Source organism: Callorhinus ursinus, unplaced genomic scaffold (assembly GCF_003265705.2).
Source record: "Callorhinus ursinus isolate GAN/ISIS: 27379988/994484 unplaced genomic scaffold, GSC_fseal_2.0 scaffold71, whole genome shotgun sequence".
In the NCBI taxonomy this organism is placed as follows: domain Eukaryota; kingdom Metazoa; phylum Chordata; class Mammalia; order Carnivora; family Otariidae; genus Callorhinus; species Callorhinus ursinus.
Window position 1 is genome coordinate 3119271 of NW_027397133.1, and position 22563 is coordinate 3141833.

Consider the following 22563-nt stretch of genomic DNA (forward strand, 5'->3'; position numbering starts at 1 on the left):
CCCTGGATCTGAGGTTAGACCCCAGTGGGGCGCCCTGGATCTGAGGTTAGACCCCAGTGGGGCGCCCTGGATCTGAGGTTAGACCCCAGTGGAGCACTCTGGATCTGAGGTTAGACCCCAGTGGGGCACCCTGGATCTGAGGTTAGACCCCAGTGGGGCACCCTGGATCTGAGGTTAGACCCCAGTGGGGCGCCCTGGATCTGAGGTTAGACCCCAGTGGGAAAAATACAGAAATTAAACCTCAAAGGAAAGGATACATGTGGGAAGGACTGCCGTGGGAAGCTGTGGTCAAATTGCCACAGAGGGTTTGAAGCTAGCCCCCCCATATGAATAATGCTGAGGTTGGACCCCCAACAGAAATTACTCTGGTTAGACCTTGTGCTGAGGGCCAAGGTTAGACCCCAACAGAAAGCAACTGAGTTTAGATCCCAGTGGGGCATACGGAGTTGAGGCCCAGGAGGGAGAGACCCAGGGTGTGCCATGCTGGAAAGGTTAGACCTGATTGAAAAGCCCAGGGGATCCAGTGACCAGGGAGTTTGAGACAGGGCTGGTTTCCCTGGCCCAAGGCTGGGCTGGCTGTAGGATTTGCTCCCTCTGGCAGCCCGGGCTAGGGCAAGGGAGAAGGAAGCAGAGGTCTGTATCTCCGGGACCAGTGGAGGGCAGGAACAGGGAGAACTCTCGCCCTCCCCCACCGCAGGCCAGGAATAGCGTCGGGGGCAGTGGGTTGGGGACTAATGCCTGAGCAGGATCCAGGCTGGTGGGGAGGGTAGGCTTTTTCCTCCCTGGGGGAGGGTTTGGGCGGGACTCCTGCTTCCCAGCGCAGAGGGGTAGACACCACAATCATTCTGGCCATCCAGTCTACCTCCTACCAAGGAAGTCCACCCAACAGTCTGACCACCCACACTGACCGTGAAGACCAAGCCACCTGGTGGGTTTTTAGGAGGCAGGAGACCACCAATCCTTGGCCACCCTTGCCAGCTCCTAGAATCCCGGGCCCAAGCGTGGCAAATTGCAGGGAGCTGGATCGCCTCCCTCTTCCTGGCAGCCCGCCCAAGGGTGTCCAGCCTGGACTGGCCATGGGCACAGACTGTTGGCGTGGGCGGGGTCTCCTCCCTCCTGCTGCCCGCCTGCCGAGGCGGAGAGCTGCATCACCTGCCGTCCTGGGTGGGAGTGGGACCCCGGCGTGGGATTAGGTGAGTTTCGTCAGCAATGGTGTGAGTCTGTGAAGCGTGTGCTCACGGGCTTGTATGTGCACGTGTGTGTCCACTTAAGGGCTGGGGCCCTCGCCTGGCCGTTTGCGGGTTCGCTGCCTAACTTCCCACTTGCTCCTCCATCTGGAACAGCACGCAGTGGAGTGGTTAAGGTTGTGGAGCCCGAAGTCCCACTTGACCACTCTGTGCCTCGATTTCCCCATCTGTAAAATGAGACTAATAGCATTATCTCACAGGATTATTAGAAGGGCTAGTTGTGTCAATACCTGTCAGTCACTTACCAAAAAAATATAACATCGCCTGGCATGTGGTAAGGGCGGTATGAATGGCAACTGTTGTTACTATTATTAATGGGTGCCTTTGTGGTTGTTTCTGGCTGGCTTGGCGAGGTTATGTCTGCAGGCACAGCGTGTGAATTTGGATCTGACTGGTTAAACATTTTTGCCCTCCCCCTGGTTCTGTGAGCCTGTAACTATTTGTAGCTGTTCGTGCCTCTCTGGCCCTTGTATGGATCAGAGTGTGTGTGTGTTGGGGAGGGGGAAGGATGCCTCTGAATGACCCCCAAGCCCCCCCAAACACACACACACACACACACACACACACACACACACACAAAAGCACCCTTCGCCTCTGTCCCTTGTCTGTGGTGCTGAACCTGAAGGGTGGGTGGGAGGCTTGGGCTCCCCCCAACCTCCTCTCTCCAGGCCCCTCCCCAGGCCTCCCCCGCCTCCTCCTCCCCTCGGTCTCTGGCTCCTCCTCCTCCCTCCCAGCACTCTCCCCCGTCCCTCCTCCTCCCTCTCTCCCGACTCCCCCTCCCCCGTGTCCCTCCCCCCTCTCCCTCCCCTCCTCCCTGGCTCTCCCTCTCAGTCTCCAGCTTCTCTCTCTCTCTCTCTCTCTCTCTCTCTCTCTCTCTCTCTCTGTCGGGCGGAGTCACCCACCACTGCCAGCCCAGTGCTAGGGGGACCTGCTCCAAGCGGCAGCTGCAGGTAAGAGACCCTCCGTTGGGGGGGGGGCGTGGAGGAAGGATGGTGTTGTCCCAGGCGGGTGGAGGGGGACATTTGAGGAGCCAGGAGCCGCTTTTCCCTGAGCTCGTCTATGGGGGCTGGGGGGCTGCATATCCCGGGTGGGGATACTCAGTCCCTTCCGTGCGTTGGGGGCGCCACCAGCAGCCAACATCCTCAGCCCCTCCTGTGTTCCAGGGAGCATGGCGGGCTGAGGAGGGGGTGCCTCCTGGGCACTGAGGGGGCGAGAACACCCCAGCCTGTCTGGGGCAGCCCCCCTTCGCCTTCTCTCCCTCCGCCCCCGCCTTCCTGCGTCTGGGTCTCATCCTTCTGTCTCCACGTCTCTCGGGGGTCCTGTCCTGCGGAGTCTGGCTGCCTCTCTTGAGTCCCTTTCGCTGTGTCCGTCCCTCAGTCCCTCACTCGCGCCTCTGCCCCTCTGGTTCCCTCTGTGCGTGGGTCTGTTCTGTGTCTTTTCGGGGTTCTGTCTCTAAGTCCTTGGTTTCTTTCTCCCTGCCTTCCTGTTTCACCATCTGTGTGTGTGTGTGTCTGTCTGTCTCTCTCTCCCGTCCCTGCTCTCCTGTGTTTCTGTCTCTGTGGGTGTCTCCCTCTCTCTTCTCTGCCCGTCTCCCTGCTCTCCATCTCTGTCTGTAGGTATGTGGTCTCTATTTCTCTGTCTCTCTCTTCCCTGGTAGCGTGTTAACTCTCCTCCTACACACGTTTGTCCCCGCCCCTGGCAAGGGGGAGACCTGGAGAAAGAAGACTCCCCCCCCCCCCCCCGCAGAGTGGGCTCCCCCAGAAGGCGCGGAGTCCCCCAAACTCCTCTCCCTTCTTCAGCTGAGCTCCCGCCCATCCTCCCGGCTGGCTTGTGCCCCGTCCCTCCCCACCCCACCCCACCCCCGGACAGAGCTCCTCTCCTCTCCCCTGCCTTGTACCTGGCATTCTGAAGCCAGTCCTTCCTGCAGTCTACCCTGTACCCTTTATGGTGGAGACTGCACCAGTCCTCCAGTCTTGGCTCCCCATTCCACTCCATACGGACTGGACCGGTCCTTCCTGCAGTCTGACTTCTATACCTCTTTTGCCATTTGTGCATTGCTTGCCTCACTCGTCCGCTCCTTTGACAGTTACTGAGCACCTCTCCTACTCCAGGCACAGCACCAAGGTACTGGGCGAGTCAGGCCAGTCCTTTCTGCAGCCTCACCCCCATTCCTCTCGTGGCCTACCAGCCTCAGACCTATCTCTCGATGGAAGTGGCTCTCCAAAGCTCCTTCACCATCCCTTGGGGGCTCCGAGAGGGCCCCTCTGAGTCTGGAGGTCCCTGGCCAATGCATCTTCTTCTTTCCTGGGGGAAGGGGGCCCCAGAGAAGCTGGGCGAGAGTGAGTGACCAGGGGAGAGGTGTGGGCCTAGCCTGTAGCCCAGGCTGTGATGGGGTGAGGTCCTCAAGTATCCACGTGGGGCCCCGCTGGATTCGGAAGAGCACCAGCTTAGGAGTCCGATGCCTCGAGTTTCTATCCTCCTCTGCCCCTGATTTGAAGCTGCTTGACCTGGCCATGCTCTTTTCCCCTCTGGACCTCAGTTTACCCATCAGGGTGTCATAGCCCTGAGCACTGAGACTATGTGTGACCCCCAGGCTGGGACGTGGTGCTGGGAGAGCCTGGCTCACCCCTGGAGCAGTAAGTGGGTGTGTTTAGAAGCCTGTGTCCCCACCGCAGAATCCCTCCAAGGGGTGGCGGGCAACCCTTGCCCCCACCAAGAGCACAACCAGGAACCACCACCTCCCTTGCCAATGTGAGGGACGTGAGGGAGGGAGGAGGTCCCACCTGGCATACCAGACTTGACCCCCCCCATGCCTGCAGTCCCACTCTAGGAAGGAGGTCTCCGAGCCCCCGGGGGGTGCGGGAGGTGGACCTGGGGTGCTCACCACTGACCCAGCTGGTCACCTGCCCACAAGGGTGGGGAGAGATGCAGAGATGCCACCATCTGCCCTCCAGACTCCTACCCTGGCTTCAACCTGATCCTTTTGCCCCTGGATTCTAAACCCAGCTAAGGTTTCAGGGCTGCTGGTGGATGGAGAAGGCACAGGCAGGCGCCTCCAGCAGAGGAAGCCCAGCTGGCCCCAGCGACAGGGCTCAGAGCTCTTGGTCCTTCGTTTCACAAATATTTATCTAGCGCTTTCTCTCCCTGACCCCTCCTCCCCTAAGGCCTCAGTGAGAGAAAACCAGGTTTTGCAGGAAAAGAGATTGAGCCAGGCTGCTTTGCCCAGCCCCTGGGCAAGGAGGGCAGGCGTGAGAACGCCCATTGGCAGACTCTGGTCTCCCTTAAGGACTGCAGCAGGAGGGACAGGTGGTTAGACTTGAGGGGGCGATTTCCGGGCCATGGCCCTCCCATGACAGAGGGAGTTTGATGCTTGAGATGAATTCTTGACTCCCAGGTGGCCCTTGTTACTCCTGAAAGCCTGGGAGAAGGGAGGGAGAAGAGAGCATGAATCTTTGCTTTGGATCCTGGTGGGTTTGTAATTATGCCTAAGTTGTTGCTAATTAGGGGGCTGCTAATTAGATGTACCATTAGGGGCCTTGCTGAGGGGACTAATTGTGCGGTGGCCCTTTAAGAACCCCCCTCCCCCCGCCCCCCCACACGCATGCACTCCTGCACGCGCGTGTGCGCGTGCACACACACACACACACACACACACACACACTCCTCAGGGAAGTTCTGCCAACATTCTGCCTCCCTCCCCCAGAAAAGCCAGCTCCCTGCCCGTGAGTACGTGGGTGTGTTTTGGGGGCAGGCTGTGGGTTAGACTCAGAGAAGAACTTTCAGACAGACATGCAAGTTACGGGGAGAACTGAGGCAAGACAGTGATCAGGGAGGTGCAGACTCAGGGGGCCCCTCCTTCTCTCAGTCCCCCCCTTTTTTATAGGCTACTGGGTTACCAAGGCAATGCAAGAGTGGGGCAGGGGAACTGGGAGTTCGGGCCACTCTTGGGGAGAGAAATGGAGCCAGAGTTGGTGCTGGAGGCTTTGAACGAGTTTTAGACCTCTGAGCCTTGGCCCTCTCCATCGAGGAACTGGCTAGGGACTCCCCAAAGTGGGGTGGCGTCATTTTGAATGGAGAGCTCAGGAAGGTGATGTCTGAGTGGAGAACTGGAGAAGAGAGGGTGAATCTGGGGGGATGAGTGTCCCAGGAAGGGGCAACAACAGGTGCAAAGGCCCTGAGGCACGAACTTCTCTAGTATGTGAGGAACCTCGTGGTGGCTGGGGCCAAGCAAGCAAGGGGGACAGGGTGGGAGATGAAGCCAGAGAGGGAACAAGGGGGGCAGATCATGTGAGACCTTATGATCCAGGGTGAGGGCTGTGGTACTCTGGCTGAGACTGAGTCGGGAGCCATGGAGGGTTCTGAGCAGAGGAAGGATGTGAACTGACTTGCATTTTTGTGTTGTTTTTTTTTTAAGATTTCATTTATTTATTTGAGAGAGGGAGAGCATGAGCTGGGGGGGAAGGGCACAGGGAGAGGGAGAAGCAGACTCCTCGCTGACCACAGAGCCTGACACGGGGCTCAATCCCAGGACCCCGAGATCATGACCTGAGCTGAAGGCAGGCGCCCAACCACCTGAGCCACCCAGGAGCCCCTGGTTTGCGTTTTCAAAGGGAACTGAGGCAAGACACAGAGATAGCTTCTCAAACCCAGGATCAGAGGCTGGAGAAGTATTGAAACCGTAGAGACCCCACAACCCACAAATGAGACCAAAAGCCCAACACGGGGTCTCGTCATAGCTGCTGAAGACCCGGGCACCTCACAGAGACGTAGGGGGTACTGGAGAGAGACACCTGCCGCCGTTGCAGGGAAAGGTGTGAGTGGGAGACCCTCCAGCAGCCCCTCCCCAGCCCCGCTCAGACAGACAGGCAGACAGACATCCTAGACCCCAAGCAGGAGCCCTCTGAGGGTCAATTTGGAAACCATTAGACTTACCTAATGAATTGACGGCTTCCAGCCCCTCGCCTCACCCGCTAAATTATTCAGTCTCTGTCCTTTGGGGCCTGGCTTCATTCCTCCCTCGTCTGTGGGATTCGTCTGTGTGGCTGGGTGGGTCAGCAGCCCGTTCCCTTTCCAGGGCCCTGTAACATTCCTCAGTGTGAGTGCTCTGTGCTGGGCTTCTCCATTTACTGCTGAGAGGCATCTGGGTTGTTTCAAGACGGGAGCTGTTAGACATTCTGGGATGTGTCTTTTGGCAGACACACGACCTATGGCTCCCGGGTGCACATGTACCTGGGAGTGGGACGGCTGAGTCCTAGGACACGGGATGTTCAGCTCTAGTTCCCCGAGGTGGTGAGAGCGACGTGTACTCCACCAGCAGCGGGTGACGCTCCTCCGTCTTTATCTTTCTCTCTTAGTCTCTGTCTCTCTGCATCTCCCTCTGTCCCCACCCTCCTCCTGTCAGCCCCCTGCTTGTCTCCCATGCTCTACCCCCAAGAAGCCTTGGCTCACGTGCGAGTGGGGGGGGTCTGTGCCCCTCACCCACACTTCTTCCTCCTCCCTCACAGGACCCGACACCCTCCATGGCTCCCTTGGCCTTAGTGGGGTTTGCACTCCTCCTGGGGACACCCCCATGCTCAGGGGCAGCCACCCCAACCCCCTCCCTGCCGCCTCCCCCCACCAATGACAGCGATACCAGCACGGGGGGCTGCCAGGGCTCGAACCGCTGTCAGCCGGGGGTCCTGCTGCCCGTTTGGGAGCCCGATGACCCGTCGCTGGGTGACAAGGCGGCACGAGCTGTGGTCTACTTCGTGGCCATGGTTTACATGTTCCTGGGCGTGTCCATCATTGCCGACCGCTTCATGGCATCCATCGAGGTCATCACGTCAAAGGAGAAGGAGATCACCATCACCAAGGCCAACGGTGAGACCAGCGTGGGCACCGTCCGCATCTGGAACGAGACGGTGTCCAACCTCACGCTCATGGCCCTGGGCTCCTCAGCCCCTGAGATCCTGCTGTCTGTCATCGAGGTCTGCGGCCACAACTTCCAGGCGGGCGAGCTGGGCCCGGGCACCATCGTGGGCAGTGCTGCCTTCAACATGTTTGTGGTCATTGCTGTGTGCATCTATGTCATCCCAGCCGGTGAGAGCCGCAAGATCAAGCACTTGAGAGTCTTCTTTGTCACTGCCTCTTGGAGTATCTTCGCCTACGTCTGGCTTTATCTCATCCTTGCCGTCTTTTCCCCGGGTGTGGTCCAGGTGAGCAAGGACCCATGGACACCTCCTTGGTGCATGTATGTCTGCAAAATCCAGAGGGGTGGCTCCCTGGGCTTGGAGACTTGATTCATGTATTTGCAGAAATGCATGCTTACATCTGGGAGGGCTGCCAGGTATGGTTGTGCAGGTCACACACTGCACAAGGGCATTGGGCTGGAGAAGGCAAGTTGGGACTGGAGTCCGTTTGAGTGTGCCCAAGCCATGTCTGGATGGCTGTGCAGGTCCTGGAAAGGGCTCATCCGCCCAGGGGGGGGCGGTGACATTTTGCAGTATACCCATCCAGAAGGGACCCCTTTTAGCTCTCACGATGGTGCCATATGTGTTAACAGAGTCCTTGTGATCTGTGTAATGCATACCACACGCAGTTCATGGTCTAGCCAGGTATTTGCCAGGTACGTTCACATGTTTTCTTACACTCCCTGTCTTTTGCATAATTTATTCCCACCTTTATAATAAGACCGCCTTCATTTGCATAATTCATGCCACAGTTGCATAATCCAACCTTGTGTTTTCTGACAGTGCTAATCAACTTGGGTAACTTGGTACAATTTGCATAATGTATCCACGGGCCTGCATAGACATAGGCCACATCTGGTAATCTAGCTCTGTATTTGCCAGATACGCAATTGTGATTTGCCTAATTCATTATTCATAATTGATTTCTGATGGTAGGATAATTTATCACTGTAATGTAATTTATATGCAATCCAATCCAACGTAGGTATAAGCCCAAGTCCACTGCAAAGGCCACTTTGCATAATTTATTCCAACAGTGAGACAAAATTTAGTCCCACTCCTCAATTTACACCCACGTTCCCATAATCATTTGCCTCTCATCCGTCCAGTGTCTTAACCACATTCTGCTTAGTCTTCCTTTAAAACATGTGCCTAATTCATTTCCCACAACGCCATGACTGCCATCTACATTTGCATAATTTATTTATGGGCCTGGCCTAATTCGTTCACACACATGCATAATTTATTTGAGGCTACCCAGAATTCCTTCACACATGTGTATAATCTCCCCGCACCTATCTGTCAGGTTCTGCCAATTCTAGTCTCTTTCCAGGAAGAAGCTGAAGTTAGAAGTATAAAAATTCTTTGCAGGTGATATAAAAGCAGAAGGGAGGGACCAGAAATTGCAGGTGAGCTAAGGGAGAGATGGTAGCACCAGGAGACAGGGATGAGAGAGGGAGAGAGACCTTTACGGCAACTGACTAATGACTATAATGCCGAGTCTCCTGGCTGCCATGGTGAAAAATGCAGAAGAACCCGTCACACGGTTCTCACGTGCTATTAAAAAGGATGGTATACTGACTTAGGTTTTCAAAGTGCTCTTTGATGAAGATTTACAGCAAAACTATGAAGAGAATTTTAGACACCATGAGTGACAGGTGGGTAGGGACGGGGGTGGAGGAGAGAGATCCCCCTGAGAAGGAGCCAGGCTCAGACTCAGAAAACAGGGTAGAAAATGTCACAGTTGTGGGTGAAGAAGTCACCATGGGGGATCCATTCGGGAGTAACGTGGAAGCCAGAATTATGAGGCACTTTCATGAAGTAAGGGAGGGAACTGGCCTGAGACCAAGATGGTGCCACTTCCTTCTCAACACAGTGAACTGGGCCAGTGAGATGGGTCTGGCGCTGGCTCTTCTCCCGGAGGTGCTGTGTGGCCTCAGGCAAAGCCCGGACCCTCTCTGGGCCTCAGTTTTCATATCTGAACCATGGAAGAGGTTAGACCGGGCCCTTGGTTCTTGACCCTTCATACCCAGTGCTCCCTTTTCCTAGCAAATGCTTTGTTACATCCCTTTACTCTGACGTGAAATTCTTAGATGCTAGGAGAGAGGCCTTCTACCCCAGTAGTCCGGTGCGTGGATCCTGGACCCAGGCATGCTGGGTTCAAACCCCACTTCTGCTTCCTAGCTCTTCCTTGGGCAAGTTCCTCACCTTGTCGGTGCCTCAGTTTCCTCGCCTGTCACCTGGGCATCGTCATAGCACTGACTCCAGAGGGCGGTGTGGGGATCAAATAAATTACACATGTCAGAACCGCAAGCCTAGAACAGAGTAAATGTGAGCGGTTCCTCCCGTTAATGAACTTGCCTGTGCTGTTGGCTTTCCGAGAGTCCGTATAATGGCCGAACTATGATATAAAGGAAAGTAATCTCTGATAGAACGATGTGAATTTCCACATGTAAATGCTTCGGCATGGCTACATTAAAAGTCATGGTGTGGGAACCAGATACCAGCACCATCTTTTACTGAACAAGTTTGGATTTAAGAGAAAGAGAAAGATCAGGAAACGTTCCGTGCAAGGAGTTGAGCAGAGGAGTGGGTAGCTACAAGATTAAAAATAAGTGTATTCAGCATATATTAAAGCATCAGGAAAATACTTCATATACATGTAACAGAGCTGAGTTCTAGACTCCAATTATTAGAAAAGCAGGTGTTTTGCCACCGCGAGTATCCAGAGGGAGGTTCTGAGGTCACAGGACACGGGACAATTCTGTATTGTGTGGGACTGCCCCATGAGTCACTAGACCAGATCTCCCGCCCCAGTCATGGTGGCAGCCCATAAAGGACCCTAATTTGGAGGCACCCCCCCCTTGGGGGTGTTCCTGTCCACTGAAGCTGTCTTACTTCCCTCCCAGGGTGGGCAAGTCCATCCATATGCCCATTCGCAGTGGGTGCCCTGGAAGGAAGATGTGAGTCTCCTAGAATCGCCTTTTATTTACCTGCGGGGGGAAAAGCAAATCTTAGGGGTTTGAGGCTGTCTTCTGATTACGGGAGAATACCCTGCAATATACAGTGACCAGCTCAATGAACACAAGGCCAGAGTTCATTTTACAGCTTGTGTAGAAAATGCGGCCTCTTTTGACAGACCTGCCTGGTGGCTTTGTGAGGCTCTGTTTCCAAGTCCTGCCCTTCTCTCTGAGCCGTCAGTAAATACAGCGACAAAGGGTTGTGGGGATTGGATCTGAAAAGATATTTTCCCTTCTGGGCCCATTTTAAAGACCCCTCTGGGGGCCATCTGATGGTAAATAATCTTTAATCGTTTCATCCTTATCTTTAATGAGAAAGGTAACTGCTTGCAGACCAACTCCTGGGCCTCAATGAGCGCTAGTGTTAGTTTCACATTTTGAGTATTTTCCATGTGTCAGGAACTGACAGTGCTATGTGTTAGGGGTACATAAGCTCGTTCAGTCTTGGGGCCACCCCCATTTTACAGGCAAGAGGCTGAGCCAGACCTCCCTCTTCTAGAACCAGGGTCTGAACACAGCCTTGCCTTGTCTCTCTGGGGAGGTAGCATGTAAACATGGGAGCTTGCTGTGAGAGGCTGTGACAGGAGCCAAACTTGTGCCTCTTTTAGAGTCAAACTCTCGTCCCTAAGGGCCAAACAGATTCTAAGGAAGGAGAGTCTGGCAAAGGCGGTAGGCACTGGTCAGGGGGAGGGGGTGGGGGAGGGGAGGGCGGAGGGAGTGGGCGTGGGGTATCAGGGAGCTTTAGGAAGAGGTTGAGCAGAGCGCGGGCCCTGGGTGATGGGTGGGGTTTGGACAACTCGCCGCGTCCCAGCTGAGGAGGGGTGGAGGAGAAAAAGGAGCAGGGAGCAAAAGATGGAGGGAGAGAGAGGCTGGAAGGGACACAGGCACTGCCCCTTGAGGGGGGCTGAGGCCACGGGGTGGGGACCTGTCTGTCCCCTAGTGGCGGCTGAGGGTGTTTGGGTTCCTGGCACTGGGGTAGGTGGGCATGGTTCTCAGAGTGATGAAAGGTGGATGGGTAGATGGATGCATGGATGCATGCATGCATGCATGCGTGAGTGGATTGGATGCATGCCTGCATGCATCAGGAGACCGGGAAAGAGACGGAGAGAGAGAAACTGCGAAGAATCTCACAAGGGAGAGCGATGGGTATCTACAAAAGATATAAAAGGAGAACAAGGAGACAGAGGTAACAAGACAGAGGAAGAAAGATTCAAAAACCGACCAACACCGAATGGGATGGAGGCAGGGAGAGAGACAACGATCTAGACAGAGAGAGAGATGGGGAGAGGCAGAGACGAGCCGACACCAGAGGGAAGTAGAGAGGGGACGAGGCGGGGCAGGGACCGAGATTACGGAGAGATGCGGGACGGGGCGGGGGCGGAGGGGGCGCCCGGCGACCGCCGGACCCCAGCGCCGGGCGAGAGAGACGCGGGGACGGCGGGGCGGCGAGCGCGCCCCCTGGCGGCGCGGCGGTCCTGACCCGCGCGGCCGCCCGCAGGTGTGGGAGGCGCTGCTGACCCTCGTCTTCTTCCCGGTGTGCGTGGTGTTCGCCTGGATGGCCGACAAGCGGCTGCTCTTCTACAAGTATGTGTACAAGCGCTACCGCACCGACCCGCGCAGCGGCATCATCATCGGCGCCGAGGGCGATCCCCCCAAGAGCATCGAGCTGGACGGCACGTTCGTGGGCTCCGAGGTGCCGGGCGATGTGGGCGGCCTGGGCCCGAGCCCCGCCGAGGCCCGCGAGTTGGACGCCAGCCGCCGCGAGGTCATCCAGATCCTCAAGGACCTCAAGCAGAAGCACCCGGACAAGGACCTGGAGCAGCTGGTGGGCATCGCCAACTACTACGCGCTGCTGCACCAGCAGAAGAGCCGCGCCTTCTACCGCATCCAGGCCACGCGGCTGATGACGGGCGCGGGCAACGTGCTGCGGCGACACGCAGTGGACGCGTCGCGCAGGGCCTCCCCCGCCGAGGGCCCCGGCGACGACGAGGACGATGGCGCCAGCCGCATCTTCTTCGAGCCCAGCCTCTACCACTGCCTGGAGAACTGTGGCTCCGTGCTGCTGTCGGTCACCTGCCAAGGTGGGGAGGGCAACAGCACCTTCTACGTGGACTACCGCACCGAGGACGGCTCCGCCAAGGCCGGCTCCGACTATGAGTACAGGTGGGTTGGCCGTTCGCAGGGCGGAGGCGCCGGGGTCCCGCAGCCGCCGCAGCCGCCGCGCTCATGGGGCTCGGGGGCTGCCTCCAGCGCCCATCCGTCCTTACCTTGCGGTGCGCGGACCTGCGGCATTCATTCATTGTTCACTCATTCATTCACCGTCGAGAGCCTTCTTTGTACCGCACACTGTTCTAGCATTTGCCAGATAGCACGGCTGTCCCGTCTCCCATGTGTATGATCTACCTGTGGGTTTTAGTGCTTGACACCACCCTGTGTTAATTATTACAACTGCATTATGTGTAGTGTTACCTGCTAGGACAAGTACCCTCCCCCCCCACACACATACCATTACTAAAGTAAAAATGTTTGTTGAGCACCTACTGTATACCTGGGAGTATATCATGGTGAACAAGACAGCTAAGGCCCTTACCCTCAAGTTGCAATAAGGTTATGAACTATTAAATAGATAAAAAGATCAGGTGATGGTAAGTGCTATGTGGGAAAATTAAATGGGATAAGAGGGGAGAGGCAGTACCCAAATTATCCCCAGGTCTTTGGTGGCACCATAAAGAAGCCCCCCCCCACCTTTGCACCCTCCTGTGTCTCCCTGCCCCCTGTCCCTCTCCTTATGCTCTCCTGAAAAAAAGGAACACAGAGCAGTAAACAAGATAACCTCTCTATCCTCATGTGACCCACAAAATTCTTTATCTGTTTGTAGTTCTTCTGTCCATACCACACTCTTTCAAGAATGATAGTTTTACAGTGTAGTTTGTTGACCAATGTGCAGTCTGTCATAGTTCCCTATAATAATACCAACATTTCTCACTGGTCTACTATGTGCCAGAAACGGATCGGGGCTGTGAAGACAGGCAGTGAACGAAACACATCAAGTCTGCCCAAATGCAGCTGACATTCTCATGGGAAAGATGGGCCACTGGGGAGTAGACACTGAAGACAGAAAAATGTCAGCTGTGAAGAAACTAAAGCAGAGGACGGGAGAGAGTGTTGGTGACTGAGCTTCTCTCGGGTTCCACCTGCCAAGCAGTCTGCCATACCTCCCTTTCGTCCTCCTTCCGGAGTAAAGCTGAGGCGGACCTGGAGCAGATCTTTGGTTCTGCTCCTGCAGCAGCCAGTCCCTCATCCCTTTAACTCTTCTCTTTCTGGGGCTGAGTTTCTGGGTTTCACAAATCTTCAGCTCCACCACTGTGCCCCAGCGAAGACCATCAGTAGCCCAGCCTCCCCTGCTCTGCCGATCACATGTTCCTATCCTTCTACTGCTTTGGGCATTTGTAGGTCATTCCCTCCACCTCGGGTCAGTCCAAGATCCTTTGATCTGCCCATCTCCATTCATTTCTCCTACCCTCCCACCCGCCCCCTCCCTGCACTCTGCTTCTCCTGAGTGGGGCTCAGGGTCTTTGTTCTGTCATCCTGTAGTGTGGGATCTCTTTGGTCATCCATGACCAACCCCCTCCCTCCTCTCCCTACCATCCCACATCTCCCAGCCTCCTTCGACTGAAGAAAAGGCATTCACCATAGTGGGGCCTGTTGTCACTCAACCTCTTCACCCTTCCACTCCTACCCACACCCCTAGTCTGCAACTTCCCCCACCAAAGGCTTTGCAAAAGGAAGTGAGGACGGGTGTCACCTGCTGGGATCAGAGGCTCCTTTCTCACCTGCAAATGACCTCAGTACTGAGATGTCTGAAGTGCAGGAGGTAAATGCTGCTCAGTGGTGGAACCAAAGAGCTAGGGAAAGTTGACACCTTCCTCCTGTCCCTGCTCTCCTGTCCCAGGTGACAGTCACGGGCCTGGCATCACTTATCAATGCAGCTTAGGTCCAGGACTGGGAGGGAGGACACCTGGGTTCCAGTCCAAGTTTAGCCCCGGACCCTGTTCCTTAAGCAAGTTCCTGCTTCAGTGTGGGCAATCAGGGATATCACGTACAGTTATTGAGGTTGTGCACTGCATGAGAGCACCACATCTAAGAAAGCTCTATTCACATAGTAGACATTGTAGATTTGTATGTCTATTATGACAGGGTCCTGATTCATGGAAATAGTGTCTTGAAGAAGGGAAGCCATTTTCTGATTTGCCCACAGGTATCATATGGATTAGGGTGATCCGTGGGCCTCAGTTTCCCCAAATTAAATATGACCTCCAAGGCACTGAAAAAGCACAGCTGTTCCAAGATTCTGAGTTTTAACCCCTAGAATCCAAACATGCTAAGGGTCTAAAGCTTTAAGATTCCAGGATTCCTACATTCAGGTATTCTAATCCGCACCCCAACTAGTCTCCGATTTGCTGGTTCTAAGATTTTCATCTTCTCAGAGTTTGTGTATCCGCTGCGGAAACACAAATGCATCTTCTATATTTCTATCCTATGTGGTTTCTAAAATCCCCATGTTCTTTTTCTTCCCAACGTTTTATTTTGAAAAAAATTCATGCCCAAGAAGGGCTGCAGAAATGGTTTGGTGAACCCTCATATAACCTTTGCCCAGGGTTACCAATTGTTCATTTTCTGTCCTGTTTGCATTCACTCACTCTCCCTAATATATACTAATATTAATCATGGTGGCACTAGATGGGAGCGAGTTGCAGACAGCATGACCACTCACCCATAAATACTTGAGTGTGCATCTGCTAAGATTTATGACACCCCCCCTCCCTACGGTCACAGTCCAACTGCCACACTCAGGAAATGTAATACTGAATCGGTATCATTACCCAGTCTGCCGTCCCTGTTTGCATTTCCCCCCGGTCATCCCTGTAACATCCTTGTGACTGTGTTTTCACCCCTCCCTCTTTTCCAATCCAGTCCAGACCCAAATGTTGCATTTGGTTGTGATGTCTCTTTAGAGTTCTTTGGTCTGGATCGATCCCTCCACTTCTCTATGGCTTTCGTGACCTTGACACTTTTGAAGGTAGGCCAGTTAGTAGAACAATCCTCAATTTGCGTTTGTCAGATGTGTCCTCATGATTGGATTCAGGTGATGCACTTTTGGCCAGAACTCATGCAAGTGATGCAGTGTCCTCCTCGGTGCATTATATCAGGAGGCCCATGACACCTGCCTTTTCTACTACTAGTGATGCCCACTTTAACCATTTGGTAAAGATGGTGCTAAAATCCCCACTTAAGCTTACATTTCTAACATCCCATGACTTTAGGATTCTAAGATTCTAATGATTTTTTAAAAGATTTTATTCATTTATTTGAGAAAGAGAGAGAGAGCGGTGGGAGGAGCAGAGGGAGGGGGACAAGCGGACTCTGCGCTGAGTGAGGACCCCGACGTGGGGCTCGATCTCACGGCCCTGAGATCGTGACCTGAGCTGAAACCAAGAGTCAGACACTTAACGCCCTGAGCCACACAGGCATCCCTAAGATTCTAATCTTAATATACAAATATCACTAGCTAAATTTTGTTGAATGCTTCCCTTGCCTTATAACTCGATCCTTATAACGAGGTAGACATTGTTATTAGCTCCACTTTACAGATGAGGACCTGAGGTTCAGAGGGCTGCAAATCCTACCGCCCGAGATCACACAGCCAGCACATCGGCCCGACCCGGCTCGGAGCAGGTGGGCTCCCTGGGCTGGGTGCCTCAGCCACCATGAACAGCGTCTCCTGAGCAGAAGGCCGCAGCCCCAGGGAGCCCCTTACCTGTCTACTCTAGGCTTGTCATCTGGTTCTACCTCTTTGCCAGAACCTCGGGGTCCCTCTGCCTCCCCCCACCCCCCAGAGCTGGACTTCTCTGGGAGAAGTGGAGCCCAGGACCTCTTTCTTATGAAAGTGGTCACAGTAATGATAGAGAACACTCATGGATCATATAGCACCTTTCAGAAATGGTGCCAGTGGTGCATGCTGGGATGGGTTGGGAGGGGAAATTATAGATTTGCAAGGTGCATTTACATCCCAGAGTCATTCTGATGCCTACAGCCCTGCCAGGAACCCACTCATTCCCTGTCCCTTCAAAGTTGCTCTCTGATTACTCTGATGTCATCATCTCATTTCTTCCCCTGCTCCATTATAGAGCATCTCACATATGTTCAGAGACTTACACAACTGATGCTCATTTAGACCTAAGCCACTTATATCCTTCCCCTCCTCAGAGGCCTCCCATGCTTCCCACCCCACTCGGAGTAAGCACCAAAGTCCCCGCTGGGGCCCCTGACTTCTGCCCTATTCCCTCTGTGATGTCATCTCCCTCATCTCCCTCCCCCCTCCCTTGCTCCCTCCTCTGAAGCCACACTTGCCTTCTCAAATACTCCAAGCTGGTCCTGCCTCAGGACATTTGCACTGGCTGTTCCCTTTGCCAGGGATACTTTTCCTCAGATATTCTCCACATGATTCCCTCCCTCACCTCCCTCAAGTCTCTGCTCAAATATCACCTCAGGAAAAATTTCCCTGACATCCTAACACAACACCTTCTCACTCCCTAACCTCTTTCCTCTGTTTTCCTCTATTTTTTTTAAAGATTTTATTTATTTGAGAGAGAGACAGAGAGAGACAGCCAGAGAGGGAACACAAGCAGGGAGAGTGGGAGAAGGAGAAGCAGACTTCCCGCTGAGCAGGGAGCCCGACGTAGGGCTCGATCCCAGAACCCTGGATCACGACCTGAGCCAAGGCAGATGCTTAACGACTGAGCCACCCAAGCGCCCCTTCTCTATTTTTCTCCATAGCACCATCACCACCTGACATTTTACTATATGTTTGTTGTTTACCCATCTCTTGCACTAGAACAGAAGCTCCACCAGGGTAGGGATTTTTCTCTGATCTGTTTTTTTTTTTTTTCAAGATTTTATTTACTTATTTGAGAGACAGAGCATAAGCAGGGGTGGAGGAGCAGAGGCAGAGGGAGAGGAAGAAGCAGACTCCCCGCTGAGCAGGGAGCCCGATGCGGGACTCGATCCCAGGACCCTGAAATCATGACCTGAGTCAAAGGCAGACGCTTAACGACTGAGCCACCCACGTGCCCCTCTGATCTGGTTTTGCTGCCATTTCCCCAACACTAAGAAGAGTGCCTGGCACACAGCAGCTGCTCAGTAAATATTTGTTGAATGAATGAACAGTAATTAAATTATTACATGTGTAATTGTCACCACGATATGGCTCTCCCACGGGGCTGTGAGTGCGGTGAGCCCTGTGAAGACAAGGCCTCTTCGCCACTCTGTTCCCAGCACCACCCAGAACAGGGCACAGAGAAGGTGCTCAGGGAGGATTTGTTGAATGAATGAATGAATGAATGAATGACACCAAGTTAAGGAGTGTGGATGTTCTCTTGTGGGTACCCAGGAAGGCTGAAGGGTTTTCATCAGAAGTGTGAAAAGGTCAGCTCTGGGCACCACATCCCTGCTACTCCCAAGTGTGGTCCCTGTACCCTATGGGAGAATCCACATCCTGTGGGAGTGGCTTAGAAATGCAGCCTTGAACCCCGGAGCCACTGAACCAGAATCTGCATTTTAGCAAGATCTCCCAGGGGATTCGTGTGCACATTAAGGTTTGAGACGTGTGGCTGTGGAACACTGCAGGCTCTCTCCACCCTGGGATTTTGCATGCGCTGCTCCCTCTGCCTGGAGCACTCCTGTCCACTAGAAACTCCCCCGGGAAGCCGCTGCTGATCTCATCTTCATCATTAACTATTTAATGCTGGCGCTACTAATCCTCATGGGCTCCACGAGGGAGGGACTACCTCGGTCTTGTTCCCCTTTTGCATCCCCTACCCTCCCCGCTAGGAAGCCCACCCTAATTCATCCTCGGTATTATTTGTTTAATGCCTGTCCACCCTCATACTGGGGAGTTCTCGGTGGCACCTTTCCCTCCTCCAGGAAGCCTGCCCTGACTACTCTCCTTCCCAGAGCCGCTGACCCACCTTCACCGCTTTCTTTTCCCTCCAACCCTCCCGCCACAGCGAGGGCACGCTGGTGTTCAAGCCGGGCGAGACACAGAAGGAGCTGCGCATCGGCATCATCGACGACGACATCTTTGAGGAGGACGAACACTTCTTCGTGCGGCTGCTGAACCTGCGCGTGGGAGACGCGCAGGGCATGTTCGAGCCCGACGGCGGCGGGCGGCCCAAGGGACGCCTGGTGGCACCACTGCTGGCCACCGTCACCATCCTGGACGACGACCACGCGGGCATCTTCTCCTTCCAGGACCGCCTGCTGCACGTGAGCGAGTGCATGGGCACCGTGGACGTGCGCGTCGTGCGCAGCTCGGGCGCGCGGGGCACCGTGCGCCTCCCGTACCGCACGGTGGACGGCACGGCGCGCGGCGGCGGCGTGCACTACGAGGACGCGTGCGGCGAGCTGGAGTTCGGCGACGACGAGACCATGTGAGCGCGCCGGGGCGAGGAGGGGGAATGGGGCTCCGCGGGCAGATGGGGCGGGGCCGGAGAAGTGGGTGCGGCCGACCAGTGGGCGGGCCGCGAGAGGGGGCGGGGCCTGGGCAGTGGGGGGCGTGTCGGGTAGTGGGCGGGACCTGATTGGGGAGGGCTGGGGAGGCGGGGCACGGCCCAGAGAGGGGGAGGGCCAGGGATGAGGAGGGAGGAGACAGGAGTGACGGGGCGGGGCCAAGAGGAAGGGATGGGACGTGGGAAGGGCGTGGGAGAAAGAGGCTGGGTTGAGGAGAGCAGGGTGGACCCGAGAAAGAAGGGCCAGGTGAGGAGAGGAGAAGAGGTAGGATAGAGGCCTGGGAAGAGGAGTGTAGAGGATTTAATTGGTAGCTAGTAGGAGATGGAATGTGGCCTGAGGAGAGAGGCCTCGTGGACAAGAGGGGAGGGTCCGATCGAGGTGGGCCGGTGCCTGTGGAAACGGAGAAGCAGCAAGGCCTAAGGCGATGGATGGGGTCTGGGTAGGGACCCAAGGAGCTGGACGAGGACGGCGGAAGAAGGCGGGGCCTATGGGGATAGGGCGGAGCTTGGGGCGGGACTAGGGAAAGGGTGGAGCTTGTGGGTAGGAGGAAGAACCTGGGGAAATGGCAGGGCACTTACGGGGAATGTGGGCTAGGCTTTGGGAAAAGACCGAGTAGGAATATGGGGGCCTGGGAAGGTAAGGGCAGGGCTTGGAGAGACAGTGAAGAAACTGGAAGACACCGGATTTGCGGAAGGTGGCGTGGGGTCTGGGGAAGTGGGCTGGATACACCGACACAACCAACACACACGCTGGCACATACAGAATCACCAAGCCACAGACGCGCTCGCTGAAACACGGCGTCAGGGCTGGTCTCACGCCCAGACACCCGGCCACCCGCTTACACAGATGCCCGAGTCTCCCCACTGTGTGCCTGCAGCCTCACATTCCCCGCCACCTGACTGGGATGCAGACGGCGCCTCCCCCCTTTGCCTGCGCCCTTCCGCCCCCGCACGCCCGTCTGTCTCCCTCCTCCTGCCGCCCACGCTCCTCCCACCAAGCAGTGCCCCCACCGTGCTCCCTTCCCCCTCCTCCTCCCTGCCTCTGTGCCTTGGCCTCCGCTCAGCTTCTCACTGCTCTCCCCGCCTCTCCATCCCTCCCTTCGCATCTCCGCGTCTCTCGCTCCTGGCAGTCTCTCTCTGGGTCTCTGTTAATCTCTAGATCTCCGCCCTCATTGTCTAGCTCTCTGACTCGGGTTATATTTCAGTTATGGACTCTCCGTACCTTTCCATCTCTCTCTGTCTCTGGCTTGAGCTGAGAACTTGGGCTGAGGGCTATGGGCACCATCCCAGACCCCCTTCTCACATTCAAGAGGCAGGGGGAATGGGGGAAAGTTGTCTTTCTGCTCATTCTGGTCCTTCCTGTAGTCTAACCCACTCCCCTCCTGCTGCTGCGACCCCACAGGCCCTCTCCTCCCCCACAGGGCTTCCCCAGGCTGGGACGCCCTCTGCCCCCGCCCCCAGCCTCGCCCCCGCCCAAGCTTCCAGCTGTGGCTTCAGATGACAGATAACAGGAGGCTAATTAGCTAAGTTTAGGGAAACACATCCTTCCTCTCCCGGGCAGGCCCTAATTAGAGGTGCTTGGAAGCAGCCCGGCTGGAGGGGCGGCCCCAGGCAGAATCAACACCGACGTGGAGGAGAGACGCCCAGAGATGGGGTGGTGGGGAGAGAATGAGAGCGAGAGACAGAGAAGACCTAGAGAGAGAGAGAGACGGAGAGACAGAAGACAAAGGCACAGAGTTAGAGAAAGACAGAAACTTTGATACAAAGGGAGAAGGAAACTGAGAAATATGTAGAGAGAGGGAGCCAGAGAGATTGAGGAGCTATGATCCAGGAAGCCTGAAGGGAAGCGAGATGCAGGGAAGAAAGAGAGAGACTTTCTTACTGAGAGAAACTCAGTGGGACTCAGGGAAGGAGAGGTCCTCTTGATGCGACAGAGGAAAGAGTTTGGGTCAGAGAGAGGCACAAGAGACAGGATGCGAAGGAGACTGGTTCGAGATCAGAGGCTGCGGAGGGCGGGAGAGTGGGGTTTCCAGGAAACAGGGAGGGCAGGCATGAGAGAGTCAGACTGGGGAGAAAGGCTGCTTCCTTTAATCTCAGGAAGTCCTGCCTTTGTCTAGCTCGAGTCCCTCTTGCTGTCCCCTGCCAGTTGGGTTTCTCCTCCCTGGGTCCCCTGAGAGGGCACGCCTGTCAGGGTGCCAGTTGGCACGCGTGTCACTGCGTGTCAGTCACCACATGCTGGCGGATCACGGCGTGTCTGGGAGAAAGTGAGCGTCGGAGGTGTGTGTGTATCACTTTGTCAGCGTGTCACCAGGTCGGCAGCTGTCTGCGTGTCAGGGTGTGTGAGGAGAATGTCTCCGGAGAGCCTGCTTCTTGCCACGGTGTTCCAGCACCGTGGACAGCTCCCAGCCCACAACTGAGGTTGGGGGCGGCCATTTCTTTTCACCCACAGAAAATTTAAAATATCCTGAGACCAGGAGGGGGTGAGGGTGGAGGTGGGCATATGTCCCCACATGACTGTCTTGTGTACATCTGTCTTTGTATGGGTGTCGCTGTGTCCTGTGCGTTTGTGTGTTGAGATGGGTCCATTGAGAGACCGTATGGTTGAGAGCCTCTTGACTGAGTTGCATTGACTTCAGTTATTCCAACCTATGGACACCGAGAGACCTAGATGGGGAGAGAAGAACACAGATGAAGAAAGGCAGAGAGCTGGGGAAGAGCCTGAGACAGAGAGGGTCAGAGATGGAGAGAGAAAGAGAGAGACTGGAGGGAATAAAAATAAACAGACACCAAGAAGCTTAATGAGGGAGATGTAAGGAAGGAGAGTCTACATGGTACCACAATGGGGCTCTGCAGGTTGGCGAAGTCGCGAGGCTGTGGTGGGGGTGTTGTGCTAACAGGCATCTGGTCTGTGTGATTTTGCCACTGCATAGGGAATGGCTGCGGGGTGCGATGGTGTGTGGGTGTGGGCAGTGTGATTGGCTGAGCTTCCTCTGCTGGGTGACTGTGTGGGCTGGGTGTTTGTGTTTCTGGGTTCTGGGGCCAGGCCGCGAGGCTCCTACCGCTGAAAGAGCTGCTAGTGGCAGGGCTGTGGTCTTTCTGGGGTTGTGGATCTTTGTGAGTGGGGGGGTGGGTTGTTTGCCTGGAGGGCAAAAATAACGTTTGGCTGTTCCTCCCTAGTCACCCCCCCCCAGTTACCATAGCAGTGGGGATGCTGACAAAATCAATTAGCACTCAGTTAACCCTCAGAACGTGGTCAGGACAGAGGGCAGGAAACAGAGCATCTCCTAAGCCGAAGGCTTAGAGTTAATAAATGTTTCTGGAAGGCATACTATGTGTCAGGCACTGTTCTAGGCGTTGGGGATACAGCAAAGAATGTAAATGAACAAAGGTCACCGCCCTGGTGGAACTTACATCTTAATGTGAAGAGGCAAATGGCAAACCATAAACCAAATAAACACATTAGGTGGTATGTTAGAAGGTGATATGGAACAAAGAAGATATAGAGCAGAGTAAGGGGGCCGGGCATGCTGGGGTCCAGGCAGGGGTAGATTTCAAAATTAAGAAGGTGGTGGGAGTGAGCTTCAATGAGAAATTAATTTGAACAGAGATCCAGAGAAACTGAGGGAATGAGCCTGGGGAAGAGTGTTCTAGGTGGACGGAACAACCAGTGCAAAGGCCCTGAGACACAAGCAGGCCTGGCATGTTCAAGGAACAGTGAGGAGGCCAGTGTAGTTGGAGTGGGTGAGTAAGGGAGCGTGGGGCAGGGGGCCAGAAAGGGAAA

At 55.1% G+C, this 22563-nt stretch overlaps 1 protein-coding gene across 2 annotated transcripts in view; it reads left to right on the plus strand.

Moving 5' to 3' along the window:
* The first annotated feature begins 143 nt into the window (after window positions 1-143).
* The window catches only part of SLC8A2 (solute carrier family 8 member A2), a 31852-nt gene continuing 9432 nt past the window's right edge, over window positions 144-22563 (plus strand). Inside the window, exons 1-4 of one of the 2 annotated variants that reach the window (XM_073886589.1) lie at window positions 144-2197; window positions 6752-7441; window positions 11714-12378; window positions 18282-18704. In XM_073886589.1, the coding sequence (XP_073742690.1) occupies window positions 6767-7441; window positions 11714-12378; window positions 18282-18704 (1763 nt within the window). In that variant the 5' untranslated portion in view covers window positions 144-2197; window positions 6752-6766. The remainder of the gene's footprint in view (window positions 2198-6751; window positions 7442-11713; window positions 12379-18281; window positions 18705-22563) is intronic. The other variant, XM_073886588.1, reaches the window with a different exon arrangement.